The sequence below is a fragment of the Phyllopteryx taeniolatus genome, chromosome 13 (genome assembly GCF_024500385.1).
Source record: "Phyllopteryx taeniolatus isolate TA_2022b chromosome 13, UOR_Ptae_1.2, whole genome shotgun sequence".
Classification (NCBI taxonomy): domain Eukaryota; kingdom Metazoa; phylum Chordata; class Actinopteri; order Syngnathiformes; family Syngnathidae; genus Phyllopteryx; species Phyllopteryx taeniolatus.
The window spans coordinates 17,005,926-17,020,925 of NC_084514.1; the positions used below are offsets into that span (position 1 = coordinate 17,005,926).

Here is a 15,000-nt window from a genome sequence, read left to right on the forward strand (position 1 = left end):
GCTGACCTTGGGCGAGAGGTGGGTATATCCTGAACTGGTCGCCAGCCAATCACAGGGCACATATAAACAAACAACCATTCGCACCTACGGGCAATTTAGAGTCTCCAATCAACCTACCATGCATATTTCTGGGATGCGGGAGGAAACCGAAGAAAACCCACAGAGGCACGGGGAGAATATGCAAACACCACATAGGCGAGGCCGAATCTGAACCTGGGTCCTCAGAACTGTGAGGCATATGTGCTAACCACTCGGTCACCGTGCCGCCCACCTTAATTCCTCCAATTTTTTTTCCCCCCACTGGTGGATTGGAAACTGACTAACTTTTTGTCTTTTTGTAAACAATGTAGTGTTTATTTCATGGAATTCAATCATGAAATTTTCGTCATGGTAGCCGGACACAGCGCCGTACTTCCTGGTAATATCGGACGCTGGATTTTTTTCCCCCCGATATCTGGAACAATCGGTGTTACGGCCGTAATGAGTCAGCGTTCAGTCATTTCCGTAACAAAATATGGACGTTCCTAAATATTTGACTGCTCTGTATTATTATTATTATTATTAGAATAATTTCCTTGGTGAAGAAAACCCCCTCCACCACATGAACAGAGGTTAATGATACTCTGGAGCAGGTAGGCGTTCTCAAAATGTACAATAAAGAGTTGCTTTCATGAATGTCAATACAGGTTTACAACAAGATGCAAAGCACTCGTAACATTCAAGAACTGGGAAGCCAGATTAGAGAACTTCACACAATCACAGAAAAAAAACTGAGGTCAAGGAAATTATGAAGGAGGAAAGAAACGGATCATGATCCATTCCAAAGAATATTGCATCATGTGCCAAGCATGGTGAAACCATTATTGCATGCATGGATGTGTTTAACTACGAAAGGAACAGGCTAACTGGTGTTCATTAATGATGTGCCGGCTGACAAAAGTAACAACTGCATCTACAGTACTGCATACCCCCTGCTCACATTGAGACAATTGTTACAAAACTGACTGGACATAGATTCACAGTGCAGATTAGTAATAGCCATAAACATTGAATATCTACTTAGGCAAAGAAGGGCAGAGTCGATGTCCAAGTACTTGTGGACCGCACTGTATATTTTACCATGAATGCAGTCAGTGCTCAAAAAATGGACAGTTGCAGTTGGAAACCAGATGTCCATTTTTTGGGAAGGCAGCCAGGAGTAGAAGGTGAATTCCCATGGAAATAAAGCTCCACAGAGAGTTAATTAAAACAGTGTACTGTGCAAACGTTTATCCAAGACCTTCGCCCCATCAGGGGAGATTTAGCAGTGTTCCTATTGTCCTTAGTGTCCACTCCTCACTTGAGTGTGACTGATGGGTAAACGCCTATCTGCATAAAGGTGTGATTGATGGCTAAGCTTAGGGTTGTGCCCTCAGGTGGGGTCTGCTGGTCGCCATGGTGGCGAGTCATGACGGTGAATGAGGTAAACCTTCCACTTTGAACCTCGACTTTACCGGAAAGTCTCCAATGTCATTATTAAAAGTGCCTTTGTTCAGTTCTTTCACCAATGGAAAGGCTGCTTTGAGCATATCAGGAGCCAAAACACCACCAGAAAAACTCATCATGACCGCACTGCCCTGCTATACATTTTTCTGCCCTCGGAAGATGCTTGAGACATAAACCAGAAAGTAAAGGTTCTGCTCATGTTGCCAAATGTGGCCTTGATTGCTTCGATTTTCAGGAATAATACTGACTTCCTAACTTTTTGTTTTTGAATAAAAGCCATGAGCCTCCATGACATTTCAGTTAAAAAAAAAAAAAAAAACAGTACATTTAAGAGGTAAGGACATTATTTTTTTTACTTTTTTCCCAGAATTATGTAACAGCAACGCAGGCTTGTAATAACAGACCATGCTGTTTGAATTTTATCAAATTATGCAATGTGGCAGAGAGACTGGGTTCTTTTTGTAGTAACAATAAGACAAATGTGTTTCCAGTGCAGACAGACACTCTTGATAATGGGGTGTCAGGCCAATTTCTACCGTCTGAGAGTGGGAAGCCGCCTAATTGACGTTCCTATCGTAATCCCAGTAATTTTTGAGCACTCAGAGGAAATATTCCTGTGTCCTATTAGTGTCCCATCCACCATGTGTGCGGAACATAATTCAGGAGAAGATAATAGAAGATAGAGGGCGGCTGCGGCTCAGTTGGTAGAGCAGATTGTCCAATGACCGAAAGTTCACCAGTTTGAATCCCGGCTCTGACTGTCTGAATGTCGAAGTGTGCTTGGGCAAGACACTGAACCTTGGATGGCAGCAGCCGTCCATTGGTGTATGGATGTGTGTGTGAAAGGGTGAATGTGAGGCTTTGTAAAACGCTTTGGGCGCTGTGATGGTGTAGTTAAAGCGCTATTATAAGTCCAGCCCATTTACCATTTAATTCACACATAAGATCATGAAATTTCTACAGTGAGAAAAATTTTATTTCATCAGCCTCATACACCCTAATGTGCAGGCACACAGCTTCACGTACCAGGGTTGCCATAGGTGCTTGAAATTCCTAAAATAATTATCATAAAATGTTAGCATTTTACTGTTACCTTCACACATTTTTTTTTTTTTTCAAATTTCAATCTTGGTGTGCTTACATTGTCAGTCGCTTAATTCTCCAAATAAAAGGCAAAGCTTGCTTGAAGCAGTTTTTGTCACTCTCAGCTGAAGTATGTGAATTTTCGAGAATGACACATTGTTTATTAAACACTAAACCGTTCAACCAATCTATATAATTTCATCTCGTTTAGTTTGCAAGCTTAACGCTTACATATAATGCAGCATATACTGGCAACTGGGAATTAGCATAGATGTTACTTATGGTAATTAGACACCTTCAAACAATTGCTACTTTACCACACATGGCGTAGCAACAGTTCCAAATAGATACAACAATGCACACAGGCTTATGCGCTCTCTGCTCTGTAGGAACAATGACTATTATGACTATTACTGGAGCTTAGTGGGTTTTCTTGATCGCTGAATCTCTTGCAGTAGTTCTGAGTGATACCTGGCATGTTATGGCACTACACTGAAGGTGTGCAACTCTAAATTGGGACTTGCCTTTTCAGTATACTGTCAAAACCCATAAAAAACACTCTACTCACGAAAGTCAAATTGTTCAAAATCATTTCACACAAGTTTGTGATATAGCGAGGGACGTGAACAATGTACCGCAATATAGCCGGGGAACACTGAAATCAATACATTATGAAAAATGGAACAATGAATCAATAGTGAATTGTCCTCAAATTCTCCCTTTGTGAATAATACATAGTTTCAATATGATTAGGTAAAATAATATTGGATAATATGTTTGATTTTGACCTCCGCAAATAGTGTGAGTCATTGTGCTGGTGTTATGTTCTTCTGCGTGTGTTAAGATGCGAGAGCTGCGTGGAGATGCTGTTTGTCCGTGGGTCCAGCAACTGCGTGCAGTGCGACACGCCCCTGAGGAAGAGCAACTTCCGCGTGCAGCTCTTTGAGGACCCCACCGTTGACAAGGAGGTGGAGATCCGCAAGAAGGTGCTGAAGATGTGAGTGAGCGAAGGAGGGAGGGTGAGGGGTGTGGCCATGGTGTGTTTATGTGTCATCCCGTGCCTCCTCCCACTTCTTAAGCCACCTTTGTCTTCCTCATTACGTTGTTTGTTTTGTAGACAATGAGTCTCTGGGGTCGGGGTGGGGGGTGGGGGGGGGGGCAGTCAAGCAGGAAGGCTCTTTCCCTGCCAGCTTTTTTTTACTGGGTTGCCCCTCCCTGCCCCCCCCCCCCCCCCCACCCCTCCATCTCCTCCATCTCATCTGTTCTTTAATAGCCCCTTAATTGACATCTAATGTGTGTCTGTTAGGAAGAATTCAGACATGCTATTATAAAATGGTTGATTTAATGGGGATATTAATATCTGCACGTATTTGCTTTCTTCTGGTTTCCTCTCCCTCTGCAGTTACAACAGGAGGGATTGTGACTTTCCCAGCCTGAGAGAATATAACGACTACTTGGAGCAAATGGAGGACATCGGTACAAGCACTGACTTACTAAATGCCTACTGTACAAGTCTGCTAAAAGGATGTTTCCAGCCGCCGTAATGATTTCTCCCCAGCTGCATAGAGAGATGTTTAACAGGCATTAGTGCATGCCAACCTGGGTCATAGATCACAGGATAGAGCTGCCAATGCTAACACATCATGAATGCCAACATCCCATAAGCTTTTAGCCCTTAGTAGTGCATGAGGCAGCCTCAAAGTTTCTTTTGGTCCAAGTGAGGATTTGCAATGTTTTTGTGTGCATTTCAGTATTACTTACTGAGTATTTGTTTTCTTTGGCTCTTCTGTAGAATTTAAAATGACAGTGACTGCAGCTTGTCTACATAATTTGAGTTGGCTGTGATGGACAGATTCAAGTGCTTTAATCATGGTTTGTCTCTCCTGTCTGTGCTGCAGTGTTTAACCTTACAAACAATGTTGATGTGGAGGACACCAAACTGAGGATGGAGCAGTACCAGCGGGAGAACAGAGAGATAATCCAGAAGAATAAAGCGAAGCTTGTATGTAAAGAGTTCATTTATTATTGAAGAGTTATGTGGTTAAATATAAACAATAGGGGAATCTTCCCTGTATTTTCTGTCCTTTTGGTCTTCACTCCCTACCCATGTTATTAGGATACACCTGAAAAACATAGTGAGATCCAGAACAAGAGCTTTATCAGAATTTGTGCTATAACAAAGAGAATAAGGCTTCAGATATGACATTATTGTCTTAGTTGTGGATTGCGGTGGTATACGCATCCAGTATATAAAACACCTATGGCTTGTAACCAAAACATTAGCAACACTTCTTGATATGACCTGTTTCAGTTCTAAATCCACCTACAACCGAAAAGAACAAATTGAGCATTTGTATATTTTTAAAGATGGAATTCTTAATAGAGCTCTTCTATTGCATCTCATTAGATTGTGGGACACTTAAAGATGGACCCAGTGAGTGTATTTTCTGCAAGTCTGTCCTGGAACTGAGAATTATTTTCTGTGTACCAGTATTTTTTAGTGAGTGGTTAATTTATGATTGGTAGACTTATTGAATCCAACTCACCTGACTCTCTTCAGACTCGAGAGCAGGAGGACCTGGAGGAGCTGCTCCTGCTGGAGCAGCAGGGCAATGAACAGCGGAGACTGGATGTGCTACAGGAGGAGCAAAGGCAGCTCCTGGCCAAAAAGAAGAACAAGCAGGCTCTCCTGGATGAACTGGTGAGAAGTAGACACGTCGCACAAAGAGTACGCCAACAGAATGTCATGCCTGTCTCGTTGCGCAAATATGATTCCTTAAGAGCTACCACATTATGACATATATATGTTCCATTAGACACACATACACACACACACACACACACACACACACACACCCTGAGGGTTCACGGTTGATCATTAAGAGCTTATTACCAGTCATTGTGGTGCTGGGTGCATTGTTCCCATTCTGTGATTCCAAAGCCTCTTGGCTCCATTGTGTTGAGCTGCAGGCTTTGGAAGTGATTGTTCTTTCAGTGCGGCCTGCTCTAGCACCATCACAGATAGCAGGTTAAGCTATGTGTTTGTTTGTTTAAGGCACAGGGCCTGTCCACTGTAGGCAGATGAGATCAGCGCTCACCCCCCTAGGGGAACCCTCCTGGGTCCTGACATCTGTACATCCCAGCATCCCCCAAACACATTGTTCTGTCACTGCCATCAAACCCACATACAAACTCAGTAAATGTGATGCCTTTTTGGTTGTTCCTCCTCAATTTATGGTTAACAAGCTGCTTCACTAGCAACTTGATTATTTTCACCTAATCTAAAGATTAGAATGAAACGCCGGGGGGTGGGGGGAAGCAGTGTACCATCAACACTGTGTATAGTGAGGATGGGCCACTGCTGACTTTGACTCGGGACGTTGTGAGGCAGTGAGGAGAATACTTCGAAGACCTCCTCAATTCCACCGACATGCCTTCCCATGAGGAAGCAGAGTCTAGGGTCTCTGAAGCGGGCTCTCCTACCTCTGGGGTTGAGGTCAACGAGGTAGTTAAAAAGCTCCTCGGTGGCAAGGCCCCGGGGGTGGATGAGATTCGCCCGGACTTACTAAAGGCTCTGGATATTGTGGGGGTGTCCTGGTTGACACGCCTCTGCAACATTGCATGGACATCAGGGACAGTGCCTCTGGATTGGCAGACTTGGTTGGTGGTCCCCCTTTTTAAAAATGGGGACCAGAGGGGGTGTTCCAACTACAGGGGGATCACACTCCTCAGCCTCCCTGGTAAGGTCTATTCAGGGGTGCTGGAGAGGAGGGTCCGTCGGGAAGTCCAATCTCAGATTCAGGAGGAGCAGTGTGGTTTTCGTCCTGGCCGTGGAACAGTGGACCAGCGCTACACCCTCGGCAGGGTCCTCGAGGCTGCATGGGAGTTCGCCCAACCAGTCTGCATGTGTTTTGTAGACTTGGAGAAGGCATTCGACCGTGCTTCGGGAGTATGGGGGTGCCAAACCCCCATACGGGCTGTTCGGTCCCTGTAGGACCAGTGTTAGAGTTTGGTCTGCATTGCCGGCAGTAAGTCGGACTCGTTTCCGGTGAGGGTTGGACTCCGCCAAGGCTGCCTTTTGTCACCGATTTTGTTCCTAACTTTTATGGACAGAATTTCTAGGCGCAGCCGGGGCCCGGTGTGGTGGCCTCAGTATTACATCTCTGCTTTTTGAATACGTTGGGGTTCTGTTGGCTTCATCAAGCCGTGATCTCCAACTCTCACTGGAGCGGTTTGCAGCCGAGTGTGAAGCGGCTGGGAGGAGAATCAGCACCATGAATCTGAGACCATGGTCCTCAGTCGGAAAAGAGTGGAGTGCCCTCTCCAGGTCAGGGATGAGAGCCTGCCCCAAGTGGAGGAGTTCAAATGTCTTTGGGCCTTGTTCACGAGTAAGAGAAGAATGGAACGGGAGCTCAGCAGGCGGATCGGTGCAGCGTCTGCAGTGATAGTAACAGACTTTGTATCGTTCCGTTGTGGTGAAGGAGCTAAGCCGTAAGGCGAATCTCTCTATTTACCAGTCGATCTACATTCCTACCCTCACCTATGGTGACGAGCTGTGGGTCATGACCGAAAGAAAAAGATGCCGGATACAAGCGACCGGAATGAGTTTCTTCTGCAGGGTGTCCGGGCTCTCCCTTAGAGAGAGGGTGAGAAGCTTGGTCATCTGGGAGGGGCTCAGAATAGAGCCGCTGCTTCTCCACATTGAGAGGAGCCAGACGAGGTGGCTCGGGCATCTGTTTAGGATGCCTCCTTGACGCCTCCCTGGTGAGGTGTTACGGGCACGTCCCACCGGGAGGAGACACCAGGGATAACCCAGGACACGCTGGAGAGACTATGTCTCTCGGCTTGCGTGGGAACGCCTTGGGATCCCCTTGGAAAAGCTGGAGGAAGTGGCTGGGGAGAGGGAAGTCTAGGCTTCCCTGATTAAAGCTAAGCCCCCGCGACCCGACCTTGGATAAGCGGAAGAAAATGGATGGATGGATGGATGGACGTTGGCACCATATGTTTATACACACACGTTAAGTACATATAGTCTGCAAAGTATAATAATGTGACTTCATTCTTGGCCAGTTATGGTTTGTTTGGAAACACTAAATCGTCCTAGTATATCTTTTTAACAAGCTCTAAGATCTTAGACAGGCAGCAGAAGATTCAGATCCAGTTGTCTTGATCCAAGGCATCAAAATGTGATAAGATCCCACATAAGCACACCATAATTACAACCAGATCTGATGAGGTTTGACAGAGATATATGCCTCTGAACATGTTCGTTAGTATAGTCCATGTTACATTTAAATTGCTACCAAATGCAAATTTGGATTAGTTCCAGATGTAAGTAGCTTTGAAATTACAGTATACACTGCAACCTTGTATACAGATAGCAGAACACGTTCTTTAAATCGAAGAGGATTTGATTAAATTGATTTTAAAAAATGACAGAGGTGTAATTTTGTTGTATTAGTTTTACGCTAATAAAAAAATCGGTTTTTATGAATTGTAAAATAACATTTAATTTCATGCCATTACTAATGTGAGAATTTTCACAATTAAGTGGGAACATTCTTGGAAGAAAATCTTATAATAAGTGTGGGTCCAGACTTCCAAAGCTATGGCCTGAATATTGGACACGAAGCACAGCAATGAAAACACAACCACTTTGATGGAGATCCCAGGACATGTCATAACTGGAAGCTGTTAAATTAGTTTTATGATTATCTGTAAATACAAAACTGACCTCACATGTCCAAACCATCAAAAATATCCTACCTAATCAGTGAACCACATGTCCAAGTTTGTGTTCTTAAACATCTGCCCTAAACAACACGTCACTGGAGACACTGAAAGCTTCGACCTTGCAGCTAATGGAATCGAGGTGGTGCAGCACACTTGACGCAACCGTTTTTGTTTCCTCAGGAAACGTCTCAGCTCCCTGCCTCCCTCTTGCTTGCCCAACACAAAGCCCGTGTTTCCCAGCTGGAAACAGAGATCGAACAGCAGAAACATGTGGTCAAAGCCACCAATCAGTTTTCAACGGGAATTCAGATGGTGAGTGTGACCCACTTTTTGTCATTTATTTTTAGTTTAAGTGAAATAAAATTAAAACATTCAAGAAAATGAAACTTCAAATAAACTGTAGTGTTGAATCAAAAGACTAGAGAAGGTTGTTCCCTTTTCTGGTTCTCCTTCACTGGAAGAAAAGGTTCCGTCATGTCATCACATTGTTCTGAGCCAAAACTGGGGCCCAAAGACAGAGAGACCTTGTAAATCTGGCCCCTGTAAGCTTTCCATGCCTGCAGAGACCTTCCATTTTGCTGCTATTCTAGTTTCCAGTCATTTGTTTTCATTTTACTTTGATGAGACAGGCTGTGTCATCACCTGAAGCCCTCCCCAACAACCCTCATGAGGAGCACTTCTATTCCCACAGTTCAGTGATGCATGGGAGAGATATCTGCAAGGTTGTCACCTATAGGCTCCTTCTGGATCCACTCTTATCTCATTAGCAAGTTCATTTTTCAATGAAGTTCATCACGTGATACCATTCTACCATGGTTGTTGTTCATCATCAAGATCAAACGAACTGAAGTGTTTTCACCTTCTTTTTCTACCACACAGCTAAACTTGCTGATGGAGAGAAACAGTGTTATTATGCTGCTTTTGGTTTCTTCTGCGGTTGCAACCCCCACTCCAAGCCCTTAATTTATTTTCACTCTACCATCCCTAAGCTCTCTCCATACATATGCTCTGCTCAGCTGCAAGTTGGGCGAACATGTGGGTTTGAATTTTCCTTCACCTCAGAATCCAAAAGCATGACTTGTGTTTGACTTGGTAAGATTTCAGCACAGAGTGGCACATTCTTGCAGATTGCTGGAATTCATTTATCTCTTAGGTTGTGGTCCCTTATTCCAAAATGCATTTGAGTTAGAGGAAACACATCAGCAAAGCTGGTCTGTCTTTCGAGCACTTAGAGTGATGCCAATTAGTGCTTGGGAAAATACACTCTTTGGTGTAAGTAACTATTAGACTTTACACCGATCTGATCGGCCTGATCGTCGATAAATAGCATTTTATGCTGATCGGCTTTAATGTCATAATTTGCCGATCCGATCATTTTCTCCAAGTCAGCATCGTGTACTATATATTTGAATTCAAATGCTAGTTTATTTTTAGTTTTGTCGTGCGTCTTTTGACGTAGAACTGTAAATATCTGACAACCAATAAAGTTATTTAAAAAAAAAAACATGTCGGTGGTGTGGAACAGACAACACGTCTGAGACAGAAAACATGTAATGCGTGGATCAGACTAAAAGACAGATTTGGTCTTTCGCGATTGCACTATGTCAAACTACTGCAATAAAATCCTGTATTCCGGTACCACCACATCCCGTCTTTTACGATCACTGGGCTTTATGTTGTCAACTCATAAACGCGACCGGATACAGTCGTTACCATGGCGACGACATCGCGGCGTGTGTATTATAAGAACAAAATGGGGAAAAACGTGTGCTGGCGGTCACCAGTGCTCGGGAGATTACGTTAATTTAAGGTATGCTTGAGGTATGTTCAAGTACTTTTAATATGATACGGCTTGCGAGCAGGAAACAAAACGTTATGTAGCCTAGCAAGCTAGTGCTACCACTAGCGGTTGTACGTAAACATGCCGGCGTGATGTCGAATCATGCGCTGATGTTTCACTGTGTGTGAAGTAATTTAATTACAATAAAGTAATTCAACTACAGTAAGTTTGCTTCCATTATTTCTGTCATGTTGTAATGTTGGTTTGACCTGACTGATTAGAATACATGACCTGACTAGAGCAGTGATTTCCAACCTTTATGGAGCGAAGGCACATATTTTACAATTGGAAAATCTCTCGGCACACCAGCAAACAAAAATGTCACAAAAAGTAGATACACAGTAATTACTGTATGTACTTCCTGCCATCTAATAGAAGAGCATTTATTTGTTCTGTGTCACTATGCCTCACTGGCATAAATAGAGAAACAAAGATACATTATTTCTTGTAAATGAATACTTTTTTGAACAGTTAAGTAAAATTTGATAATTGCCCACGGCACCCCTGAAGATTGCTCATGGCAGACTAATGTGCCACGGCACACTGGTTGGGAATCACTGGACTAGAGAATGAATACTTAAAGATACTCAGTATACAGTACACATGTATATACAGTAAATTAACAAGTCATTTAAATAGACACATGACACCATCTTGTGAACGGATTCTGGAAAATTTGTTGCAATTTGAATGTTAATCCAAATACGAATTGTTTAACCCTGGCGGAGAACAATCTCTGTTTCCTGGCATTCTGGTTGATGTTGTCATTGGATAAGTAATCAATATGGTTGTTTTTGAAAATGTAAAGATTTATTTCAGAAGAAAGGAAAGTTTAGTGTAAGAAGAAAGCAAACAGTGGGCGACTTGAATGAACAGTTGGCTCATTTTACGGCCTCTAATTTTATCAACCGTGTTGATGTGCAAGTTCATCTGTCACACAAGTAGAAAGTCATCACTAACCCTGCCACATGCAACACTTTAGCCTCCCTCCTCTCTTGGGCCAAGGTGAGCTGTCACTGGTGGAATGACATATCTGCCTGTGTTTGAGCCCACCAATCCGAGGAACGTAAAGATGTGGAGGCTCCAGTCTTTAAATAAAGAGTGCTCTAATGCAGCAGCTGTGTTATGTTGTTGACTGGGAACATGCAAGCAAACATCTAAGCCTGCTCTTTACTTTGGGACCCCAATGTGGTACGACTATTCTGGTTGAGTCAAAAGCTGTCAAATAGATGCTTGATGAAGTGAAACCATTCAAATGGAAAGTTGCCTAGTCCCAGGTGTGAAGTAAGGCTTGGGATGTGCCTGGTCTTGCCTCAGGAATGGCTTGGAAATTGCACGCTAATCCATCACTTTGTACTGGCACTATTGAAGAAAGACGCACGTATACGGCGGTGTGCAAGTGAATGCACACAACACAACCCTGTCTAGTCTGAGTAAACATCTTTTGAAGAATGAATTGCTCACTGATATCAAAAGAGAATGTCTGCATGGGAGGCAGCCAGTTTGTCCCTGTTTAAACAGGTTACTTGTTTTTGTCTGACACATTAAACCACTCTCAGTGCCAAGCAATGACAAGTCCTCTCTCTTGGCACCTGCTGGTCGACATGAATTTATGATCATTAACATATAAATGACAGGTTTGTGCAACGCGTGACTTATGACGCCTGGTTTCAGATTTGTGTTTAAGCTTCGTTTGTGCCAGGAAAGTTGTGTCAAGTGTGTTCTAGCTCCGCGTGTGTACTTGGGGTTCAGGACTCATCCTCGGCTGCTTTGTCCCGTTCCTCCGAGTTTGACCAATGGAGAATTGCTCTGGTCTAGAACCGCTTTCAGAGGCATCTTGAGTGAAAGGTTCTTGCGCTACTATTGCCTGATCCACTTGTCACAGCAGCAGAGCAGCGGACATAGTTTACAAGGCACCCAGTGGAAGCAGCACAATGCACATGTACAGTTGGGCAAATGTGGGTGGCAAGTTTATCCCTAAACATAGATGTGTGGCTGACTGAAATATCCTTGGGTGCTCTCTGGCATTATTCTAGTAGATGCGTATAGAAAATACAAGCACAACTGCAAACACTCACTTGCTGTTCAATCACGTTTGTTTTGCTTTTGTGAAATTGTCCTCTACAGTGACCTGATTGGAAGATACAATCGTTAGCGTACGCTCGAGCTGAGCTTGACTTTTCTCTGGCAGACTGGCCCGACCTGTTCTGCCTGAGAGGTGGTTGTTACATACTCCCCACCCCCCTTCAAATCCCTATTATCTCACAACCTTCAATGTTAGTTTTATTTCCTTTTCCCATTATTTTTGAATTACTCTTTCTATGTAATGTCACAAATAACTTGTTTTGTGTAACTTTGTTTTCTTATTGGATTAGTGGAAGTCCGGTTGAACACTGCAGGCATTTTTGATTGCGGGGGGTCAGCTCACAGGCTAAAGAGAACTGTCAGCTGTGATTGGCACGAGCACATGTGGGCATTCACACCTCTGCCCCTGCCCCTGGCTTGGTCCTCTTTAGGACGGCCTCAACAACCCTCGCCTACGTCTCAGGCAAGCCCAGTCCGGCAGGAAAAGGACTTGTCAGGTTTAAGAGCTTTGCACTGGGGCAGCTGCCTCTGGTGATATTGTAGGTTATATTTAAACGTGTAAGGCGAGGGGCGACCAGCTTTTACACTTGCTACTTGCTGATCAGATGTCATTTTTGTATGAATGGAAAAGCTCTGTACACTATGTGGACAAAAATCTTAAACACACCTGCAAACACTGCAGGACTTGGAGTAACTTACATTCTCCTGGGATGTAGGCTGTGTCTGTGGGAATTTTTGTCTATTTATCCTGAAGAACATTTGCCAAAATCAGAAGTTGTGGTCAGGGCTCTCAAGATGTTCCACACCAAACTCATCCAAGCATGCCATTATAGACCTTGGTTTGTGCACGAGGTCACATGGGACATAGAGGACATGCTGGAACAAAGAAGGGCCTTCCCCGAATTGGTCCCACATAGTTGGAAGCAGGAAAAGTCTGACTTGGGAGGGATATAATAATGGATTAATGGATTGTTGGTTGATCACATCTTGAAGCACTTGAGCTGAAATAAAGTGCAATACTGGCTACAGCCAGCAGGGGCGTTGTTCAGTCTCAACTCGTTTGTGGTCTAAAGAAGATCAACATGACTCAGTTATGGGAAGTTGAGCTACAGCCAAAGCAGACCTTCATTATGGCACAACTCCTCCAGGCAACATTATTCTGTTCAGTACAACACTCACAAAGAATTAGGAGTTCAGAACTAACGGGCTAACAAAAATTAGCATGGATGTTGCATAAATTATAAGCCTTCAAACTGCTGCAGCAACACATACACACGTCATACAACAATACCCAAAGGCATATATTCTCCCTGCTTTGTAGGAACGTCGACTATTACTGGTGATTGGTTGGAGACCTTCTCTGTGTTACTCTTTACGAACATATACAAACAAACATATATCAGGGAACACTTTAATAGTGTCAACTCGCAACAAAGGTTATCTCAAGGCACTTGGTGCAGGCTAAGGGGCATGTACAAGTAAATGAAAATGTCAAACAGGAAGAAAACTGAGACAACCATGACACAGTGTGGGGTGCTATCTGCCTCAACCATTGGTGTCATTGTAAAAAAAGGTAGGTTTTTAAGTTCCATATGTATAATGGTGTGTGTCGCTGATTTTTAATGTATACTTAAGGTAGTGTGTAATGTTCTTTAAAAGGCGGAGCTCTCGTACCTTTGAAGTACGGTGACTTTTATGAGAGCCTGCCTCATAAAGGTCCCTTGAGTGTCTGTTCTGTCAGATCAATTGACCCACATATGTCGGTCCGGATGGTACAGGTAAGAAAGACTCAAGAGTTGAGAGAAACCTGCCTGTGGGCTTCCTGTCTTGTTCGTCTCTTGTAGCAAACTTGGAAAAAAAAAATCCACATTTCTTCGACATTGAAGTACTTTAGGTGGTGTTTAAGTTAAGTTACAACCTGTACAATAACTTATATGCGGGTATTTGTACCAAGAAAGGCTTGACTACTATTATTTCACAAATATATTGAGCAAGAAACCTGAAGCCTGTTTCTTATGCAGTGTAGTGTTACATATGACTGTTTGAAGGTGACCTTGCAGAGGAATGCAACAGAATGGTCTCGAGAGTGGAGGCTTTCTGTGCAGTTTGTCACTTAAGAATCTGCTTTACTGCTCTGTAGGCATCTGCAGCTTGGCTCTTTAGCACGTAGACCTTTCTTCTGCTGCTTCCCAGCCACCAACCCCTGCCGTTTAATCCCATTGTGTTGACTGTTGCAAAGATGCTGCATGGCGGCTTGGGAGTTGGCTGAAAGCGCGGCTCACAACAACTGCAGTGGTCTTAATGTTTTTATTTGATCTATGTCATCATCAGACTCGAAATCTGTTGAAGTGACAAGCCTGCATCTGTGGCGCTAGTATGGTTGCTGGCCAGCACTGATCAAGCTTACTTGCTTTCCTATTGATGGGTTAGGCCAGGGGTGTCTAACTCATTTTTGTCCCGGGCCACATCACAGCTATGGTTCCACTCGGAGGGCCGTTATGGCTGCAAACCCGTATGAATGTATGATTGCCTCGTATTATTACATATACACAAATTCATGGATAATTACTTTTGAAATCAGAAGCCAGTAAAAAGTGTTCAGCTACAGTGTGAATCAATTTTATTTTGAAAGTGGGGTTGGTAACAAAAAACGCTTGCAATATCTCAATATTTTTAAAAGTGAAGACAATTTGCAATTTTGGTATTTTAGCAAGAAACACAAAGTCGATGCACACTCTCGCGGGCCACATAAAATGACGCGGCGGGCCGGATCT

At 43.5% G+C, this 15,000-nt stretch overlaps 1 protein-coding gene across 4 annotated transcripts in view; it reads left to right on the forward strand.

The window, feature by feature from the left end:
- The window catches only part of mnat1 (MNAT1 component of CDK activating kinase), a 67,647-nt gene that overhangs the window by 21,543 nt on the left and 31,104 nt on the right, over positions 1-15,000 (forward strand). For all 4 annotated transcript variants that reach the window (XM_061793669.1, XM_061793673.1, XM_061793670.1 and 1 more), the window contains 5 exons: positions 3,413-3,565; positions 3,971-4,044; positions 4,467-4,570; positions 5,129-5,269; positions 8,482-8,613. In XM_061793669.1, the coding sequence (XP_061649653.1) occupies positions 3,413-3,565; positions 3,971-4,044; positions 4,467-4,570; positions 5,129-5,269; positions 8,482-8,613 (604 nt within the window). The remainder of the gene's footprint in view (positions 1-3,412; positions 3,566-3,970; positions 4,045-4,466; positions 4,571-5,128; positions 5,270-8,481; positions 8,614-15,000) is intronic.